The 18,952-nt window shown below is 35.4% G+C and overlaps 1 protein-coding gene across 1 annotated transcript in view; it reads right to left on the reverse strand.

The window, feature by feature from the left end:
- igsf9bb (immunoglobulin superfamily, member 9Bb) overlaps window positions 1-18,952 on the reverse strand; it is a 108,305-nt gene that overhangs the window by 76,168 nt on the left and 13,185 nt on the right. The window contains exon 2 of the mRNA XM_016296048.1: window positions 4,971-5,162. Within this exon, the coding sequence (XP_016151534.1) occupies window positions 4,971-5,162 (192 nt within the window). The remainder of the gene's footprint in view (window positions 1-4,970; window positions 5,163-18,952) is intronic.

An 18,952-nucleotide genomic window follows, 5' to 3' on the forward strand; every position in this document is an offset into this window, starting at 1 on the left:
ATATATATATATTAGTGCTGTCAAATGATTAATCGCATCCAAAATAAACGTTTTTGTTTACATTATATATGGGTGTGTACTGTGTATATATATTTATTTATGTATAGAAATACACACACAAAATATCTATAAGATAAATATATATACTAGTATATACTAGTAGTATATACACATGTAAATACTTTAAAAATATATACTGTATGTGTGTGTATTTATATATACATAACAAATATACACAGTACACACACACATTGTCACACTTCACTCAGGGAGCAAGGAACGAGGAAACGAGGAGTACTTGAATAACACTGTCTCTAATAATTCACAAGAAAACCGAGAACAAGGAGGACGTTCAACAAGCAGACCCGACCAACATGAACTGAAAGGACTAGGGCTTTTAAAGGCAGCATAATTGGGGAGGAACGAGACACACCTGGAATCAAATTAACACAATGAACATGAGGAGGAAACTGGGTCACAGGGGCAAAAACACACACAGAATAGTCCATAATCCTGACACACATATATTACATAAACAAAAACTTTTATTTTGGATGCGATTAATCGTTTGACAGCACTTATATATATTATATATGTATATATATGTGTGTATATAAACTTTTTTTCCCTTTTTTTCACACCACTCCAAGCTGGTCTTTCCAGTAGGGACTTTTAGAAAATGCTTTCTGGTTTGGTACGTAAAACAAAAAAGCCATTGGTCATTTACACATTTAATTCAAGTTAATTCAATCTAATTGTTTATCTTCGGTCTTGCAATAATGTACACAGCCCGGGTCCACAGCCGCATCACTCATGAATGTTGTTTTGGCGACAGCAGTGTCAGGTTCAGAGGCCGTGACGGCAGAAGTGAGAGCCGAAGTGGCCCACAGTAATTCCAGACACTCCCGTGAGCACATGGAGAAACACACATCTCTAACTGCACCAGACATGGGCAAATCCATCATGACACTATGATATAGCTAGCTGGCTGTCTTCGAGGGTCAAGCAGAGAGGGGGATTTATGCCTTATTCTCTATATTCTGGCAACAGTGCTGGACAGATGGCAGGAAAAAATATCAGCACAGGCAGAGGGATTGCAAGACAGCAATCAAGGCTATTAAGGGCCTGTGTTTGTCCTCAAAACGATTTTTTTCCAATACAAATGGCATTGCCATGGCCAATACACAGTCTGAAAGGAATTTTTATAATCCCACAGTATACAAAATAAAAAATATTAAGCAAATGCACTCAATAATATAGTCTGAAAAATTAAATCTTGTATGTGCATTAGATGGACGGTCAGAAAAAAAATAAGTTTTTGTGTGTTTATTTTAAGCTAAAAAAGCATAACTACTTTGTTTGAAATAATATTAAATTGACAAAATGTTTCAGACATTCTTCATTCAAACAGAAAGCAGCACTATTGGCGCTACTGGAAATTGTACATAATTGTGCCCACTGGACACCAAGGTCGCACAATCAAAAAACTTCAGAAATATACCTTACACAAAGCAGCTTCTGTGATGCCGTGCAGATCAATAACACTGAAGGAGAACCAGAAGCGAAACGAGAGCGGTCAAACGCCTGGCCTATTTTTACAGCTGTGAGAGAGTGTTGATGGGAGCAAGAGAAACAATGCTGACATGTAGGGTAAAGATAGTCCTCAGGAAGTGACACGCTGGAGGTCAATACTACAGTATGGAAGCATGAAACTGTCTCTCTCCTACTTTCAAATTCTTTCCACTTTTCCTCTTTTTCTCTCATTAAGTCAAAGGCACAGTTCAAACATGGAAGAAGAATTTTAAAGAATTTGACCCCAATGACCTTTATATGGAGAGAAAAACAGAGGAAGAAAGTAAGTAATGCAGGTTTGGAATGACATGAGGGTGAGTAAATGATGCAGTGTTATTATTGTTCACTAAAACTAACACTATTAAAAATTATTTTCATTCACAGAAATAAAGCTGAATTAAAATTAAAAAAATATATACGGCAAGGCTTAAAAACATAATAAATAAATACATTTTATTCAAAGAATTTGAAATACTAAAACTAAAAAAATAGCAAAATAGAAATATGAAAATGTAAAAACAATTACAAAACCACATAAAACTACTAGGACTTCAACTGAAATTAAAAAGAAAATTATATAATAATATAATAAGGTAATACAAAATATTAAAAACACTAAAATAAAATAAAATAATTATTTTATACATTTGAATTAAATAGTCAGGGTTTTGCTAAGCTGTAATTAACATGACTCAGACAAGCCTCAATGCATGATGGGAACCAGAGACTTTTTTGTTTCTGGGTAAACGAGACTAAAACTTTTAAAGCATTGCTATTTCAGCTCCATCTAGCATTAATGAATAATACATTTGACTCTCACATATGTGGCCACTTTATCTTCTCTCAATCTCATGCTTACACAAAGACCCAATACATGGGATTCATATAGAGTCATTTGGTGACAAGCAGGCTTTTTGTGGTGGACATCGGATATCTATGCCTGAGTTATGCTGGACGCACACCAGTTACTATTACAGCAGGGGTCTCTCACTCTAAGACACAGAGCTACTGTAGATGTGCTGAGTAGAGTCATTAATCTGGAGGAGGCGATGCCCAATATAAGGCCAGAGGTCAGAGGAAATACACTGCTGAATGAGACCTCATGCAAGAACTCATGTAAATACAGGTCATAAGGCTATCTATGGCAATTATGGATCCTACTCAGTGGAACAAATAAAAGACATGTTGAACTTGTGCTTCCTGTGTGGAACGATACACACAGAACAGTATGTACAGTACATATTACTGCAACAAACTAATATGTTACTGGTATGTGTACTACACAGATATTAAAATTGGCCGATACTGATAAACAACTAATTATTTTAATTTCAATTTCAAATAGTTATGCATTTTTATACATATCAAAAAAGCAATAAATGACCATTATTAAAATGGAAATTTATGCAAATGTTTATACTATTAATTATAATTATAATGCAGTAATTTTTTTTAGTTTTTCATTATATATATATATATATATATATATATATTTTTTTTTTTTTTTCAAATATGATTTCAAATCACACATCCCAGGTTTCAAGCACCATGAGCAACTGCCTTCAAGATTTTTTAATATCTTAATCTGCTTAAAAATACAGCTCAGCACTGCACAAGGTGTTAAAATCTCTGCTGGAAATTCAGCTGAGGATTCAAGATGATAGAAAAAAAACTTCCCAATCTCATTACCATTCACTCTGAGTGAGAGCCATTAAAATTGCATATCTTGCCCTGAGCCACGTCTGATAAACTATCACAGTTTCTTTGCTTTTATAAATCTGACATACTCTTAAATTATGCCCTTTCTGTTTCCACTCCTTATCAATGATGCAATTTCCAATCTCAATTAGGAAGAAAAGGATCATATTTGATCTCCCGCGCTCCCCTCCAACCCATCCCGAAACCTCTTTCATCTGTTCGGCTGATGCTTTGCTCTTGAGATCAGCATCTCTTCCACCTGTCCACAGATCTGGACCGCCAGATACACTGGAGCAAAAGATAAGAGCTTTCTTCAAACCAGCCCGCACGTTTCCATTCATAATCTGTTGACACGTCCGGCTCTTGCCCTGTGATAAAGCTTTCAGCCTCTGTGAACGAGATTAAATAATGTACTGAGATCTGGACTGGGCTGATTTCAGAGACAACAGTGAGATATCTCCATTTCAGTGGGTCAAACAAATGACTAAGCGACCTGCTGTGATTCCGTGCATATGAAAAAAAAAAATGAAACAGGTGAGCTATCCGTCACTTAGAGATACAGACCAGCCACCGATACTTATAGGCAGATTATTGACCAAATTAAAACTTGTCATTTTACGGGCCAAAAGCAAAAAAAGGCAGATACTGATGGGTTTGTAAATAAGATAAGACATGGTTGTTGTAAGCTATTTGTAATCTACTAATTTTTTAATAAATGCTAGTACTTCTTGGACAGTGCCTGGAAAATAAAATAATAAATTACATTAAATTAAACTAGTTTAAATAAAAAATAAAATACAATAAAACTAATTAAAATATTTTTTTAATAAAATAATTTAATTAAACAAAATAAAATAAAAACAAGTTATTTTACACATCTGAATTAGTAGTGTTGAAATAGCTTTTAAACATCTAAAATATATATATATTTTTTCACAGTAATACTAATGGTAATTTAAAAAAATTGGGCATTTACCAGCTGTGTCCGGTGGGTGAGAAATGTAATTTCTTAGTCTGCCTCCAATTTACAGATCCACCCAATAAAGTGTAAATGACTAAATGTTCCTGCAATATAAATCGTTCTTGTATGTCTTTGTAGGTGTGTAATTTCATTGTGTTCATTTAGTATAACTCAGAAACAAAACTGTGGTCTGAAAAGCAAAGTGACACTTAAAGTCAATACCAGCCTGTAGTTAAACTCACAATTTGATTTGGTACATCCCGACCTGCAATATCCACAAATGCTGTTCTCTTAGATCATAAACAGGACGAGATGCAAAAAGCCAACTTCACATAAGGGTAATTTTAGGAGAATCACACTTAAGATGAAACAATCCTAGTGTTGTTTGGATATATTCAATGATTTATCTGACGAAGACTGCAAATAATGACCTTGAACCAAACAGGCATTTACTGTTCACTAATTTCATGTGATGTTTCAGTGTAATTTAATGTGCATATTGATGCATGAAAAAGCTTAATTCATGTGAAATGGAAAAAATAGAAAATTGTCACTTCCAATGCAAAACACTGCCTGAAAGAAATAATGTCTAAAACTGATGTAAAATGTGAGTTTCCTGTATTAAATGTAATAATTAATCATTTAATTAATAAAAATCTTTATCATTCTGTCCAAATGATGAAAAGTGGCTATATTTCTGTGGAAAATGTAATAAAATGAGGTGGCAATCCGAGCTCACCGGTGTACTCGGGGTCCACATGAGGAGGGTAGAAGCGGAAGTTGATGAAGAAGGGGATGGGCACTCCAAACTTGAACCACTCCACCACGTAGGGCTGGCCGTTGAGTGGGTGGGCCACGTCACATCCCAGAATCACAGTCTCCCCTGCACGAGCCGTCACAAATTGGGGTTCCTCTCTGACTCCGTGGGCACCTGTGAGAACATATGGACTTTGATGAGCAATCACACGCACTTAGGACTGTACCAGCTACACACTGAAACTGCTCTGGGGAGCAATGATTCATCTAACAGCTGAAAATAGATTTTGATTAGTAGATCAAGTAAGTCTGCAGACTATGTGCTCCACTAAAGCATTGATTGAAGTTCAATTCTGCATTAATTAACTATATCCGGATATCCTGAAACTATTTTACTAATCAATATACACACACTCATTCATTCTCTATTAACTACAATACCAATGTAGTTAATTATAGATTTTTTTGTCCCCTATTTATTATAGCTGGAAGTAAACAGAAAGATTTTGTATGATTTTTAATAATGTAAAACATACTAATCAAATCAGGTCACTAATCAAATGATCATATTAGTGACATTGATCATATATTTCTTACAGATGGTCACTCAGATGTTGCTTTCGTTGAAGCATAAAATGCTCTTTGGGTTGTTTTCAAATCATGCTGGATAACATAATAATTAGGCTTAAAACAAAAAAAATTTCCACGTGACAACAAACACAGCGTGAGCTGCAATGTCCGATTCAAATGACTCTTATGAAGGGCTTCTTTTTAATGAGCTAGTCAATAAGATTCCCAAAACAGTCTCAAAACTTTGCAGTCTGAATCAGCTTCACAAAGTGAGTGAATCATTTAGAGCCATGAGTTCACAACTGACTCCAAAACTAAACTAGAGTCATTACAGTTATGTCAGATTTTTAAAAAAATCATATGAACATATGTTGTTCATATGAAGCATGTAATTAATGAAAAATATTACAAAATATATTTTTCTAATGCATTTTTAAAAAATGATTCTAAACAATCATCTCTAAACAGGAAATGTGTAATTAAAAACTAAATAAATTAAGCTCTTAAATTTATCATTTTAATTTATCAAATAAAAGCAAACAGAAGCAATTTCACCAATGGTCTCAAATTTTTGGACCCCACTGTATGTCCCACACACCTGAAAAGCTGAAAATGTTGTTTACAACAACCACACTGAGACTGATCTTAATGAGTGAGTTTTATCAAATCACAATTTCCTAGAAAGCTATTTAAGCAATGACACAGTATCAACTGCTATCAGAAACGGCTATCAACCTTTCAACCTTTGCTACAGAAACCATGACATCCAAGCTTATCTTGCACACAGCAAATAAACAGGTACTCAAAAATGATTCATCAAATATAATATTTGCATTAGATGGGATACAAATCCAAGTCTTGCTTTCCTCACGAGCAAAACTGACCTTGGCTTAAGGTCACTGGCCAATGAAAAACTGGCGTAATCAGTGTATGCTAGCTTCCTTAAGAGGTGCCTAACATGACAGATAAAACAGTCTGGCTTAATGCAAGCCTAGATGGACTAAAATTGATTTATTCAGTATGTAATTTCCTTTGTGAGGCACATCACATACAAAAAGCTGGGGAATCAAATGACTGACTCGCGACTGTGATTAGATATTCTCAGCTGCTGCTTTTCCTCTCTCTCTCTCTCTCTCCATCCCTGTAATGATGTGATGATGAGAGCCGGAGAGCCGCCGGCGCGTCCCCGTGCATATACCCAAGACTCCCGCTGCACTCACTACCTACTGCAGCAGCGCCTGCTGATTGGCTGCTGGTGACATCACCGGTGAGCAAAACAAGCCTTGGAAGGTATGACTTCACTGTTTGCATGGCTGAGAGCAACAAGCGGTTAACAAGCAGCTCTCTCTCCTCTCCCCTCCAGATTTACTCCCGTTTACACTGAAAGACACAAGGGATCGAGCCAGTCAAACCACTTGAGCCCTGAGAGAAAAAGGATGTGCATTTACAACAGAGAGGACCCAAGCATTCTGTGCACTAAAAATCCAAACATCATTTGTTTGGTTTTTCAAAAGTATTTCATTTGGTAGAAAACATAAGCATGTGCCCCTTTAAAACTTAAATAAATAAATACATAAATATAATTTAAGTTGATCTTCAAAAAGTAATTTCATTAATAGAGTGGTTGTTATATTTTTGTTATATTTCCAACAGCCACTCCCTTAACACATCCACCTATGCAATCTTGATCATATTCCAAATAAGGAAATCAAATGTAATGCAACCATAAATAATATAATATAATATAATATAATATAATATAATAATACTACCCTTGGTAGAAGATGGCAAACTGGTTTTCAGACTTTTTCGAAGATATGTTTTGATATGTATAAAAATTCAGACTTATCATCAAATTTGCACGAATATACTGATGGAAAGCATCAATATATTAGGCATACATTAACAATCTAGCAGCTCATCATCATCCTCACAGATCTTGCTCAACATTATAAATGTAGCGGAAGGCTGGAGGCACCGTACTTCCTTTGAAAATCCCACTTAGGAAAGTAGGTCAAAGTAACCCGTAAGTGCTCTGAGATTGTGAAGGATTTGATTCAGGACAGTGTGCTTCTTCTGAAAACACTGAATCAACACCCAAGAGTCATAATATTGCCATCTATTTCCGCCAGTATTTTTTTTAAATAAATGAATACTTATTTAGCAGGGAGGCATTAAATTGATTTAAAATAAATGTTACAAAAGACTTCTATATCAAACAAATGCTGTTCTTTTAAACTTTCTATCGATCAAAACATCCTAAAAAAAGTGACAGCTTCCAAAATCAGTACCAAATCAGCAAATCAGAATGATTTCTGAAGTATATATATATATATCATATATTAATGGTTGAATATTACATTACCTAATTAATATTCATGAGTCAGACTGATAAGATTTAGAATGTGTCCCTCCCACTTATCAGATTATTTTAATGTCCCTGGTTACCTCAACTTGATTTTTTTTTTTTTTAAGTGTGAGATGGAATTTGTGCATACATGAAAACTTAAAATGTTTTTCATGTTTGTTCATGGTTCTCTGGTTTATGAAGTATGCTTATGAGTTCACAAACAAGAAAGAAATGCAATGTTTATACATGCAAAAGTTGCTCTGTGTCAAAGTTTACAAAGGTTGATTGGGGTCATGTTGGGTTAAAGGCTGGCAGGAGACATCCCTGGTTCAGTTACTTATTAAGAACATATAACTTCACATATCTTTCTAAAGTGAGAAATGGCAGTTGTGTTATACAAATGTTAGACCAATCTGGCCTCCAGGTTTAAAAGGGCACTGCAGATGTGGGTCCCAAACCAAGCTTCTTACCCCCTGCTGAATGCTAGTATTAGGGGCAGATGGCTAAGGGTGGATCAGCATACTCTTGGTCTACTGAGAGGACAGTAATGGCATGCCAACCACATTTAGAGCTTTACCCCTGCACGTATGACATTAACCTAATTGGTCAGCTGGAGTTTAAGACTTAAACCAGAATATAAGCCCCAAATGAACTCTTCTTCTTAGTTCTGGCTTGACGTTTTCAGGCTTATTTCTACAGGTCTACTATAAGTTCAGTCCTAAGTGCTCATAAGACTACAATTAGCCTATCGTTTAATATCATAAATTCCTTAAAAAGCCTCATTGTTTTGTACTTTTAAAAAGGCACTGCATTGAAATAGCTAGCTACTGTTGCTACAGCTTGTAGTGTAGAAAACTACTTAAAATACTTCAAATAAGTTAAAGGGGTCATATGATGCTGCTAAAAAGAACATTATTTTGTGTATTTGGTGTAATGATATGTATTTTTGCGGTTTAATTAAGGTTAAAAAAACACATTATTTTCCACATACTGTACATTATTGTTTCTCCTCTATGCCCCGCCTTTCTGAAACGTGTTGATTTTTACAAAGCTCATCGGTCTGAAAAGCGAGGTGTGCTCTGATTGGCCAGCTATCCAGTGCGTTGTGATTGGCCGAATTCCTCAAGTGTGGGACGGAAATGTTACGCCCCTACCATACTGTGATGCCGTGTCCCGGGCCAGAGCGGCGAGACAAAAACATTAAAACCCATTATAAACGAGGCATTTGTTGCATCCAGTGGGGACATAATTACTGATTATAATGATTTATACTGTCTTTTTACGCATTGCATTGCATCGTGTCGCGTAAACATAAAACCATGTCTGCATTTGTGATCGGAGAAATGACAAACAACAAGCGCTACTCTACACTGCTCAAAACTCACGTTTGAATCATCAGTGGCAAATTCTTTAACTATGAAAACGTACTTATAGTACGTCTGTGAGTCAGAACAGCCGGCATTGCAGTCTACTCTCTCAGGATCAGGAAACAGTCCTCCATAAAATGTGCTGCACACATCTGAATATTTGGTTTGAACTGTTCTGGAACAGTGTTGTAAATACAACTTAACCACTGATTTCTAGTCGTGTCCTCTTTTGGAAGACCAAACAAAGTAGTTTCGCTTTCACAACGAAACACACAGCGTCACACACGGTGGGTTAGAGTGAGCGGAGGACGGCGGGCTAGAGTGAGCGGTGGCGGGTGGGCTTGAGAACAGCGGGGCCAGCGGATTCGCCGAAGGAGCGGCCGGTGGGTTTGCGGCAACCACATGTGACGACCCCGGGCTGGACTCCGCTTCGTCCACAGTGAAAGCCGATCTGGCGATCCACAGCACTAAGTTGATGTATTTCCTCAGCGACCAGCACAGATGAGCTATAGGCATGATGAAGCAGATATCCTCCTCTTTTGGAAGGCCAAACAAAGTAGTTTTGCCTTCACAACGAAACACACAGCGTCTTCACGACATGGCAGCGGCGGCAACAACAATACTACAGTGAGAATAAAAGTTACGCCTTCTTTCTTTGCGTGAATATTTGGGCGGCGTTATGCAAATCTTCCCACATCGTGACACAGACATGTTAGAACGAGCCGTTTTAGGAAAGCGTGGTTGACTTATTATGACTTATTATCTCTTTGGATTTGAGACTTTAGTCTTTGCAACTTTGCAGATCTTCTTTATGCACCAAGAGCTTGTAACACTCCAAAGAGAAAGGAAAAATTGAAATCGCATCATATGACCCCTTTAAATTATAAGTATCTTATAGGTTTGGAAGCTACAGTTTTAAAGTACTTTAGAGATACAACTCTGTCACAGAGCTTTGATATTGTATGGGATTTCATCATTTCAGACAATCCAAAATGGTGATTAACACCTCCAAAGTAACTTTTACATTTCTTTGTAATCCCATAATAATCTTTTCATTCTATTCTTCTAAAGTGCCAAATCTTTCCGGAATGATCTGACATGAGGCATGACTTGGGATCTTATCAATCTGTAGAAAATGTTCTGTACCCAGAAAAATAAAAGGCAATATAGTAGTTTGACAGACACATGAATGATTTCACATGAATACATTTAACTTTCCTTTCCATTCGATATGGTTTTACACAATCAACTTTAGTACCACAGGCCAATTGGCACAAGAGTATCAGAAAAATACAGAGTACTTAATCTAGACTAATGGTTTAATCCATTTTCTTTCATTAGGTTGAGACTGAACGACACAGCACTTTTCATGGTAGACCAGCACATATCGCTTTATATTCCCTAATACATTTGCTTTTTTCTGTTTAATGTAAGTCAATTCAAAATGACTACACTGTATGCAGTAATGCCTAAAACCATGTTTTCAAGGCATTCGAATTTGGATGGCTGTGCAAAGTAAGAAGCAAATCAAAGCAAATTACTAGAAATTACTTTAGCAAATCTCATCTGCATTTGACCTGCAATGAGAACTCCAGACTATGTCTCAGTTTGCAGAAATGCTAAATGGATGCTTTTCCCTCCCATTAAAAACAACAATGCTAAAGACCTAACACTTAAAATGCAATGAGAGGAAATCACTTAATTGGCTGTTTCCTTCAGCCCTCTAGCACAGTGCTCTCAAAGAGATGGAAATAGAGAATATAATTAATATAGTGTTCGTACAATGTTCTCTGCAGGGGCACAATCACTGAGGTCTTTTTCAGACAGGCTGGTGACTTTGTCAACAGTGGAGAAGAAACACAGGAGACAACAAAGACAACTGAACCTGGTTTATATATGTGACCCTGGACCACAAAGCCAGTCATAAGGGTAAATTTTTTGAAATTAAGATTTATACATCATCTGAAATCTGAATAAATAAGCTTTCCATTGATGGTTTGTTAGGATAGAACAATATTTGGGCCAAGATACAAGTATTTGAAAATCTGTGGTGCAAATAAATCAAAATATTGAGTAAAGTATAAAGTTGTCCAAATGAAGTCCTTACTTAGCAATGCATATTACTAATCAAAATGTAAGTTTTTATATATTTACAGTAGGAAATTTACAAAATATCTTCATGGAACATGATATGTACTTAATATCCTAATGATTTTTGGCATAAAAGAAAAATCGATAATATTTACCCATACAGTGTTTTGTTGGCTATTGCTACAAATATACCCGTGCTACTTATGACTGGTTTTGTGGTCCAGGGTCACATACTGTATAATGGTGAAACCTTAACAACGCATTACATTTGCGCATTTTGAGTAAGCACAGTTATGTATTGTTGAATTGTGATAGTCGACTGCAGGACTTCAGTTACTGGACAGTTAAAAAAACCTTTATTGTATGCTATTCCTTCAAGTTTATCCCTATTGAAACACCATAGAAACAGCCAGAAACATTCACCCAATCCAACGATAAAACTATTTTATAACATGGCGCTACATATTAATTTATACAATGTGACTTACACAGAAATGTATGTTAAGACTTAAAACAGTCTACTGAACCGTCTGTGGGGCATAAACAGATCGTGCAAAAATAGACAAATCAGATCATACAAGTTTATATGAATAGCCACCAATTCACCAAAATGTAAAATTGTTACAATCTGCCATAAGATTACGGTGCAAACAGTTTTGGTGTCTTTTGCCGTTTTTGTTATTTTCATTCCATTTAGGGACAATGCAAAGTTTAAAACATTTTTAAAAAGCATCTTAAAACTTCCTTTCAGGATTTCTTCATGAGAGATTAGTCAACTAGTGGTTCAGGCAATAGTCAATTTAGCTGACATATGTAGACTAGCACATCCCTAAATAAGACCTTGATTTCACTGAAGCACTAAATATGCACAAAACTGATTTGTGTTTATTGTGAAGGGTGTCTTGAGGGTGACACGCTGGCTGTGAGGTCGAGAAACCTGATCTTTAAAAAGCTCAGCATGTGCTGTAGAGGGCTGAAAAGTCTCATCAGCTTAAAAATGTATAGTAAACAGCAAAACCACTCCCTATACAAAACTAAAATAATCCACAGACATTTTGTGGTTCTCTTGATTTTTTGAGGTGTCATCTGTTAGACGCGTCTCACTTCTCGTTTCGCTGCCAATTCTCTTTTCAATATCCCGCAGCTGTTGTGAGCTTGCGTTGTCAGGGCTACAGAGGTTAATCTATCCTCCAGATAGGGGCCACATGATTAAGATACAGCTCCACAAACTCCTCCGAGGATAGTCTGATTTCCTCCCCAACTCTCCCAGGCAGCTTTCACTCCTCCTTTAGGCATGTGTGTAAATGACTGTGTAGTAATGATGTTAGAGGCTGACTCAATAACAGGCAGAAACAGAAACAAAATATTGGTTTCCACTAATGAGGTCTTAAAACTTCTGTGACAATTACCTTTTTTTGATTCCTGGCAAGTAACCAAAAGACAGACTGACACATGCTGGTTTAAATCCAGGAAAAATTATGGATTATACAATCAAATTTCAGGTAACTACAAAGTTTAAAAGGCAGCACTATTGCCTCTGTTGACTGGATTACGTTCTTGCATCTATTTTTATTCTGAATTATAACTAAATTCCATTTTAACCATCTATAGCTGTAATTACTTTGCACAGAATATGTTTCTCATTCATAGCTGAAAACAAAAACTCAAATTAATACTGTACTGGTTTGCTATGCTAGATGATTCATTTGTAGTTTAATAATTAGATGTGACTGTCAATAAAGGGAAGTGGAAAGTGATTATAGTTCTCATGCTGATAGATTTTGAGTCACTTTACAATACACCTCGGGGGATTTGTTGTGATCCATGAGAAGTAGTTATCTCTTACAGACTACACAGAAAACCCTTGTGAAAAAAGGTGTGTTTAATTGTGCACTTTTAGTGCACTTCAAATCTCAAAAGCACAGAAAACAGTACTTTAAAAAAAACTGTACTTTCAGAAAATACAATATCAATTTTAAAAAGGCCACTTAAGTATACTTAGAGTATATTTTAACCAGTTTCACAGTTAAGTACACTCTTAAAAAGTGCATTTTGTAATAATGTCAAATTAAAACTTTTACTTTAAAGTACATTTTAAAATATTACAAATGTTTTAAATTATGGGGTCTGAATACTTAGGACCATGTGATATTTCAGTTTTTCTTTTTTAATAAATCTGCAAAAATGTCAACAATTCTGTGTTTTTCTGTTAATATGGGGTGCTGTGTGTACATTAATGAGGAAAAAAATGAACAAATGATTTTAGCAAATGGCTGCAATATAACAAAGAGTGAAAAATTTAAGGGGGTCTGAATACTTTCCGTACCCACTGTATATTCAGTAGCACAGTATTCAAAGAAAATGATTATGAAATCACATATAAAGATGTATTTGATTACAACTTAAGTTGTTAAAAAAGCACTCTAATGATCAGCTAATTGCATTTAATATAAATGTAAAATAAATAACACACAAATAATATAATATATTTTCATTTAATTGCAATTAACATGCAATTAAGTCCCGGAAAATATTCCATTTGCACCTAAATATATTCTTTTACGGAGTATTATTTCAGTAATAAATACTTATTTTAAAAGTATGCAAAATTTTACTTATATTTTACAAGGGAAGATAAGAAAGCTGGGCAGAATTTGGACAATGTTTAAGCATTTGTGAAATTCCATTAAACTAAACTGTGCTCATTTGCCAGCAAAGACAGCAAATCTGACAATGGTGGGCACACTGTAATATATGAGATTGTGAATATACCCAGGCATCTATGGCAGGCGCCGGCTGCTAATCCTATATTGTTGGGGAAATGTTGACTGTATTCAATCCTCTTAGTCTGTAACTTTTCATGGCTGAAGAGTCAGTGATTAATCTGCAGCCTTCCAGCATCACTTCCGCAACCGAGACTGCAGATCCAAAATCATTCCCTTTAAAATCTCTGCACATTACTGATTACACATGCTCTGCGTAGCAAACAGGATGGAAGAGAAACATTAGCTGTTTCAAAACCTTAATAGGCAGCTACTTTCGGCAACATCCAAACTGTCATGCTACCTCATAAATAATTGATTCTGAAAGCTCTAGTACATAGGCAGAAACTTTTCAAGCCTCACAAATTGCACTCTGCATGGGAAACTCATCTTACAACTGGTTTTAACAGAGTTTGATATTAGCATGTCACTAAGCACGATACTCTAATACTTTTCAATATTGAATCAAATATGTTTATTTAGAATTAGAATTTCCATGAAGAATAATATATTTGCCAAAATTAGGTATCTACGGAAGTTCTAGGTGGCCATGCAATCTATATTTTTTCCTTCTTGTTTTCTCGTTATAACGACTTAATTTTCTCGTGATCTCGACATAACGAGAGTTGTTTTCTCGTTATAACGACTTAATTTTCTCATTATCTCGACATAACGGGAGTTGTTTTCTCGTTATAACGACTTAATTTTCTCATGATCTCGACATAACAAAAGAAGTTCTCCAAGTTACAAAACTGCGCTAACAGGTGGCACTATTGACCTGAATATAACTGATGGGGTGTTGTAGGCTATATCCACTTTACTGTACGCGTTTGGGATAGAATAGGACCTTCCTCGTGATCGCTATAATTTGTGCAGCATTGTTCATTACTGACATTTAATTAATTCATAAATGTAAAATGCTTGAATCAATATGACTATTTTGTGTATTAAGTTCTTGCTAGATGCATGAGTTTCACCAACGCGTTCTGTGTCATAAAATAACTGCTTATTAAAACCAAGGTTGACGTCACTGTATTCTGTTTGCACCTATATCTTTATTTGTGCTTCTTTGAGGTACATGATTGTTAGTTAATAAGCGGGGATGTTCTGTTTATCTACAGTAGGACAGGCTTCAAAGACGTAGGCTATTTGTAATGTGCCTCTTTTCCTTATTATTAATCTTTATCGTTAATCATTCAATGTATATTGATAAGAAATGTGATTTATATATAAAGTGTATAGGCTAATTTAATTCAGTGATGTTCTACAGTGTTGTAATCTTTTGTGTTTTCTACATTTCTTTGTGGAAAACACACAAACACACATACACACACATACACATAGGCCTACACATGAACGCTCTTTTCAAACAGAAGCTTGTAACGCACATGATAGTCACAGCATATATAATGACTACTAAAAATGACAAATTATATATAATTTTCTTTCAAATAAAAGGAAAATTAAAAGTGAGTTAAATCCAAGCAGCTCTAAAAGATTTTAGAATAGTTCTGCATCCTGAAGGCGCTCGGCCTGTGTTTGCGGTGTTGCTTTGACCTTAAACATGTTAATTACACAAGCAAAATGTTTAGCGTACTGTCTCTGGAAATATCAACCGTGATTGATCAGCCTTTATTTTTGTATTGTAGACATTATTACTAGGCGAAGCAAAATTTGCTGAAATATCCACGACATAGGCTACAGTAAGAGCACATGGTTTATCTGTCCATCAGATGCGTGTCAAAGTTCAGTTTGTTACTATAACAACAGTAGATCAAACAATCATTGTAAAAAAAATAAAAATAAAAAAAAACCTTTGTCGAGATCACAAGAAAATTAAGTCGTTATAACTAAAAAAACAACTCTCGTTATGTCGAGATCACGAGAAAATCAAGTCGTTATAACGAGAAAACAACTCGTTATGTCGAGATCACGAGAAAATTAAGTCGTTATAACGAGAAAACAAGAAGGAAAAAAATAATAATGTATCCTAGATGACAGCATAATTAAGATGTCTATGCAAATTTCCAGAGAGAATAATTGTCTCAATGTGTTATGGCTCTTTGTAAGGAAATTCTGAGGTAAAATGTCCAGTAAAGAAACTTTGATGGCATAATTGTATTTCACATGACATTTGAGTGGATTTAATAAAGAGGCAGAGACTATCCAAATCACGGATTTCTCAATCACGTGCACAGAGAAGAAGAAAAAAAAGAGGGAAAACTGTCCTTTTGGGATTTTACGATTAAAACCTATTGTCCCCTAAAACCTGCACATGCTAACACCATCTCACTGGTTTTGAATGATTCTCAAAAAGCAGGATTTCAGTTTTAAGCTAATCCAAATTCATATTTTACTACAATAATGGTTGTAATTGTTTTATTGTCATGCTGAAATGTGGATTTTGCCCGGAAAATGTGGATTACAACAATACAGAGTCTCATTTAAAAAAAGAACAAGACTGGCTCATTTTTACTCAAAGAAAGCAACGCTAGTCGCTACAGCAATTCCCGGGAACGCCTTTCAAAATATCAGGTCATTAATCCTATCGAATATAAAAATAACTGAGACAAAAACAGAATCTGTATCTAAATATATTGCCAAACACATGCACATTTGTGTTAGCACTGGCAGAGGACACCTACGATTCTCTGCGCTGGCTAGCATTATATAAGCAGCAATTGGATTCTCTGGCAATATATCTCTCTATTTCTATCTGACAGCTATTCCCTGTTTACCTCCCCTTCACCTTTTCAATGTGTGCACCTAGTATGCTTTTCGCATGCTGTAGTTCATTCCACTGCACTCTGGAGAGCACAGAAAACACGCTAACAGTAGCAAGCTAGCTCAGCAAACTGTTTTCATTTGTAACAGTGACTGGCTAAACAGCCAATATCAAGCTTTTTCCTGCCAAAATTGTTTGTTGGTGCAATGAAAGTAGTACAAGTATCAGACAGACTCATGTCTCAACTTGAATTTCTATGTTGCTAGTTTAGTGCTGGTCTATCTGGTTGGCTAATGCTAGGTTGGTGCTTGTTTGACTGGCGCATTGTGAGAACTCATCTGCATAGTTCAACAGACATTAGCAATGCAGCAATATGTCTGTTCCAGTCTGCCCAGAATTAAAACACACACACAACACATGGTCTTTTCATCTCCCAAACACAGGGGCTAACAGATGACTTGGTGTCAATCTGTCAGAAGATTACACTTTGCACATTGCAAGATGGCACATCGAATGTCTCCTGACAACATTTCTTTCCCACTGGCTCCACAGCACTGTGAAGAAGCACATAAAAGTGTCATGTCCCATGCCACCCCTTATTTAACACAAGCATAAAATTACTTATTCAACCCAAAATATTAATTTAACAGCAAAAACTATCACAGTACCATAGTCTAGTAAGTCAGCTGCTCTTAAATCTGACAGTCTTTTAGAAGAAGATTGCTACATTAAAGGAACGTTCCAAAAACTTAATCAATAGCATTTGTAGCATAATGTTAGTTATCATTTGTCCTTCTATTTCTCTTTTTAAAAAAGTAGTAGGCCTATAGCCATAAATGTCTTAATATGATTTTAGTGTGGAAAAAAATGCTCACTTACATTTGATGTTAATTTATGTCTTATATTAAAATATAATTAAAAGAATTACAATATATATTACATTTTACAACTTCATTGTCATGACAATATAATGCCTAAAACCTTAGAAAGAATTTATGTACACGCTTTTATAAAATTATGTTTCACATTTCTGATTTTAAATGGCATAAAAAATTGGCCCCATTTACTTCCATTGTAAGTGTCTCATCATAACGTAACCTCACTTTAAAAAAACTAAAACAAATCAACAACATGTAACAAAAAATATGTAACCCAAAGTACCTTACAGTTAAGTGTATGCGTTAAGTAGAGCTGCATGATTAATCGTCAAAAGATCGCAATCTCCATTCAAACACCCACGTGATATTATTTCTAAATTTTATATGTCTAAATTCATAAATATTAAAGCTTTGATAAAGTCATACCGGAGCATTCAAATCTGTGTTCGCGCTGCCGCTTGTAGAGAGAGCAGTTATCATGTTTAGGCAAAAAATTATCTTTTCAACTGCACTAGTGTTGTCACGGTACCAAAATTTCAGTGTTCGGTACCAATACCAGTGAAAAGCCATGGTTCTCGGTACCAATTTCGGTACCAAAGCAAAACACAAAAACATGCTAATTAAAAAATTTGACTATACTTAAATTTAATCCAAACTGTTCACATATTTAATTTTAAAGGGCGTTTGAAAACCTTCTAGAGTTATTCAGCCAAGAATAACAACTAAGTTAGCTAAAAATAATAATTAAAAAAAGCCCAGAACTGCTTTTCTGACTGATATGACACAAACAATGTTAACCATTTGTACATGCTCTAACATGCACATTTTAGATTCATAATTCATTTAAAAGCCTCTGGTGTGTAAAAAATAGTCAATATCATCATGTCCTCCTGTTTTTTTTTTTTTACGCTAATAAAAGTTATAGGAGCATTAAATAGTTAATAAAGAAACTTATTTCTAATGCTCTTTATATTAGCATTAGCCACGCTTATGCTAACGATTGACTACTCTAATAACAGTGTTCATTTCAATCCGACATTCATATTAAAATATTGAATCATATTCATAACAGAAGCCTTGTTTCCCACAGACTTGCACTCTATTTGTGGCGGCATATATATGCAAATTCATTCTCTGGCAGCAGGAGGCGCTTGTAGAGCGTGAGAGATCAGGTTTCCCCGGTAACAGCTGTATTCAAATAAGCGCTGCGCTCACAAACGCT

The sequence above is a fragment of the Sinocyclocheilus grahami genome, unplaced genomic scaffold (assembly GCF_001515645.1).
Source record: "Sinocyclocheilus grahami isolate Dianchi unplaced genomic scaffold, SAMN03320097.WGS_v1.1 scaffold344.1, whole genome shotgun sequence".
NCBI lineage: Eukaryota > Metazoa > Chordata > Actinopteri > Cypriniformes > Cyprinidae > Sinocyclocheilus > Sinocyclocheilus grahami.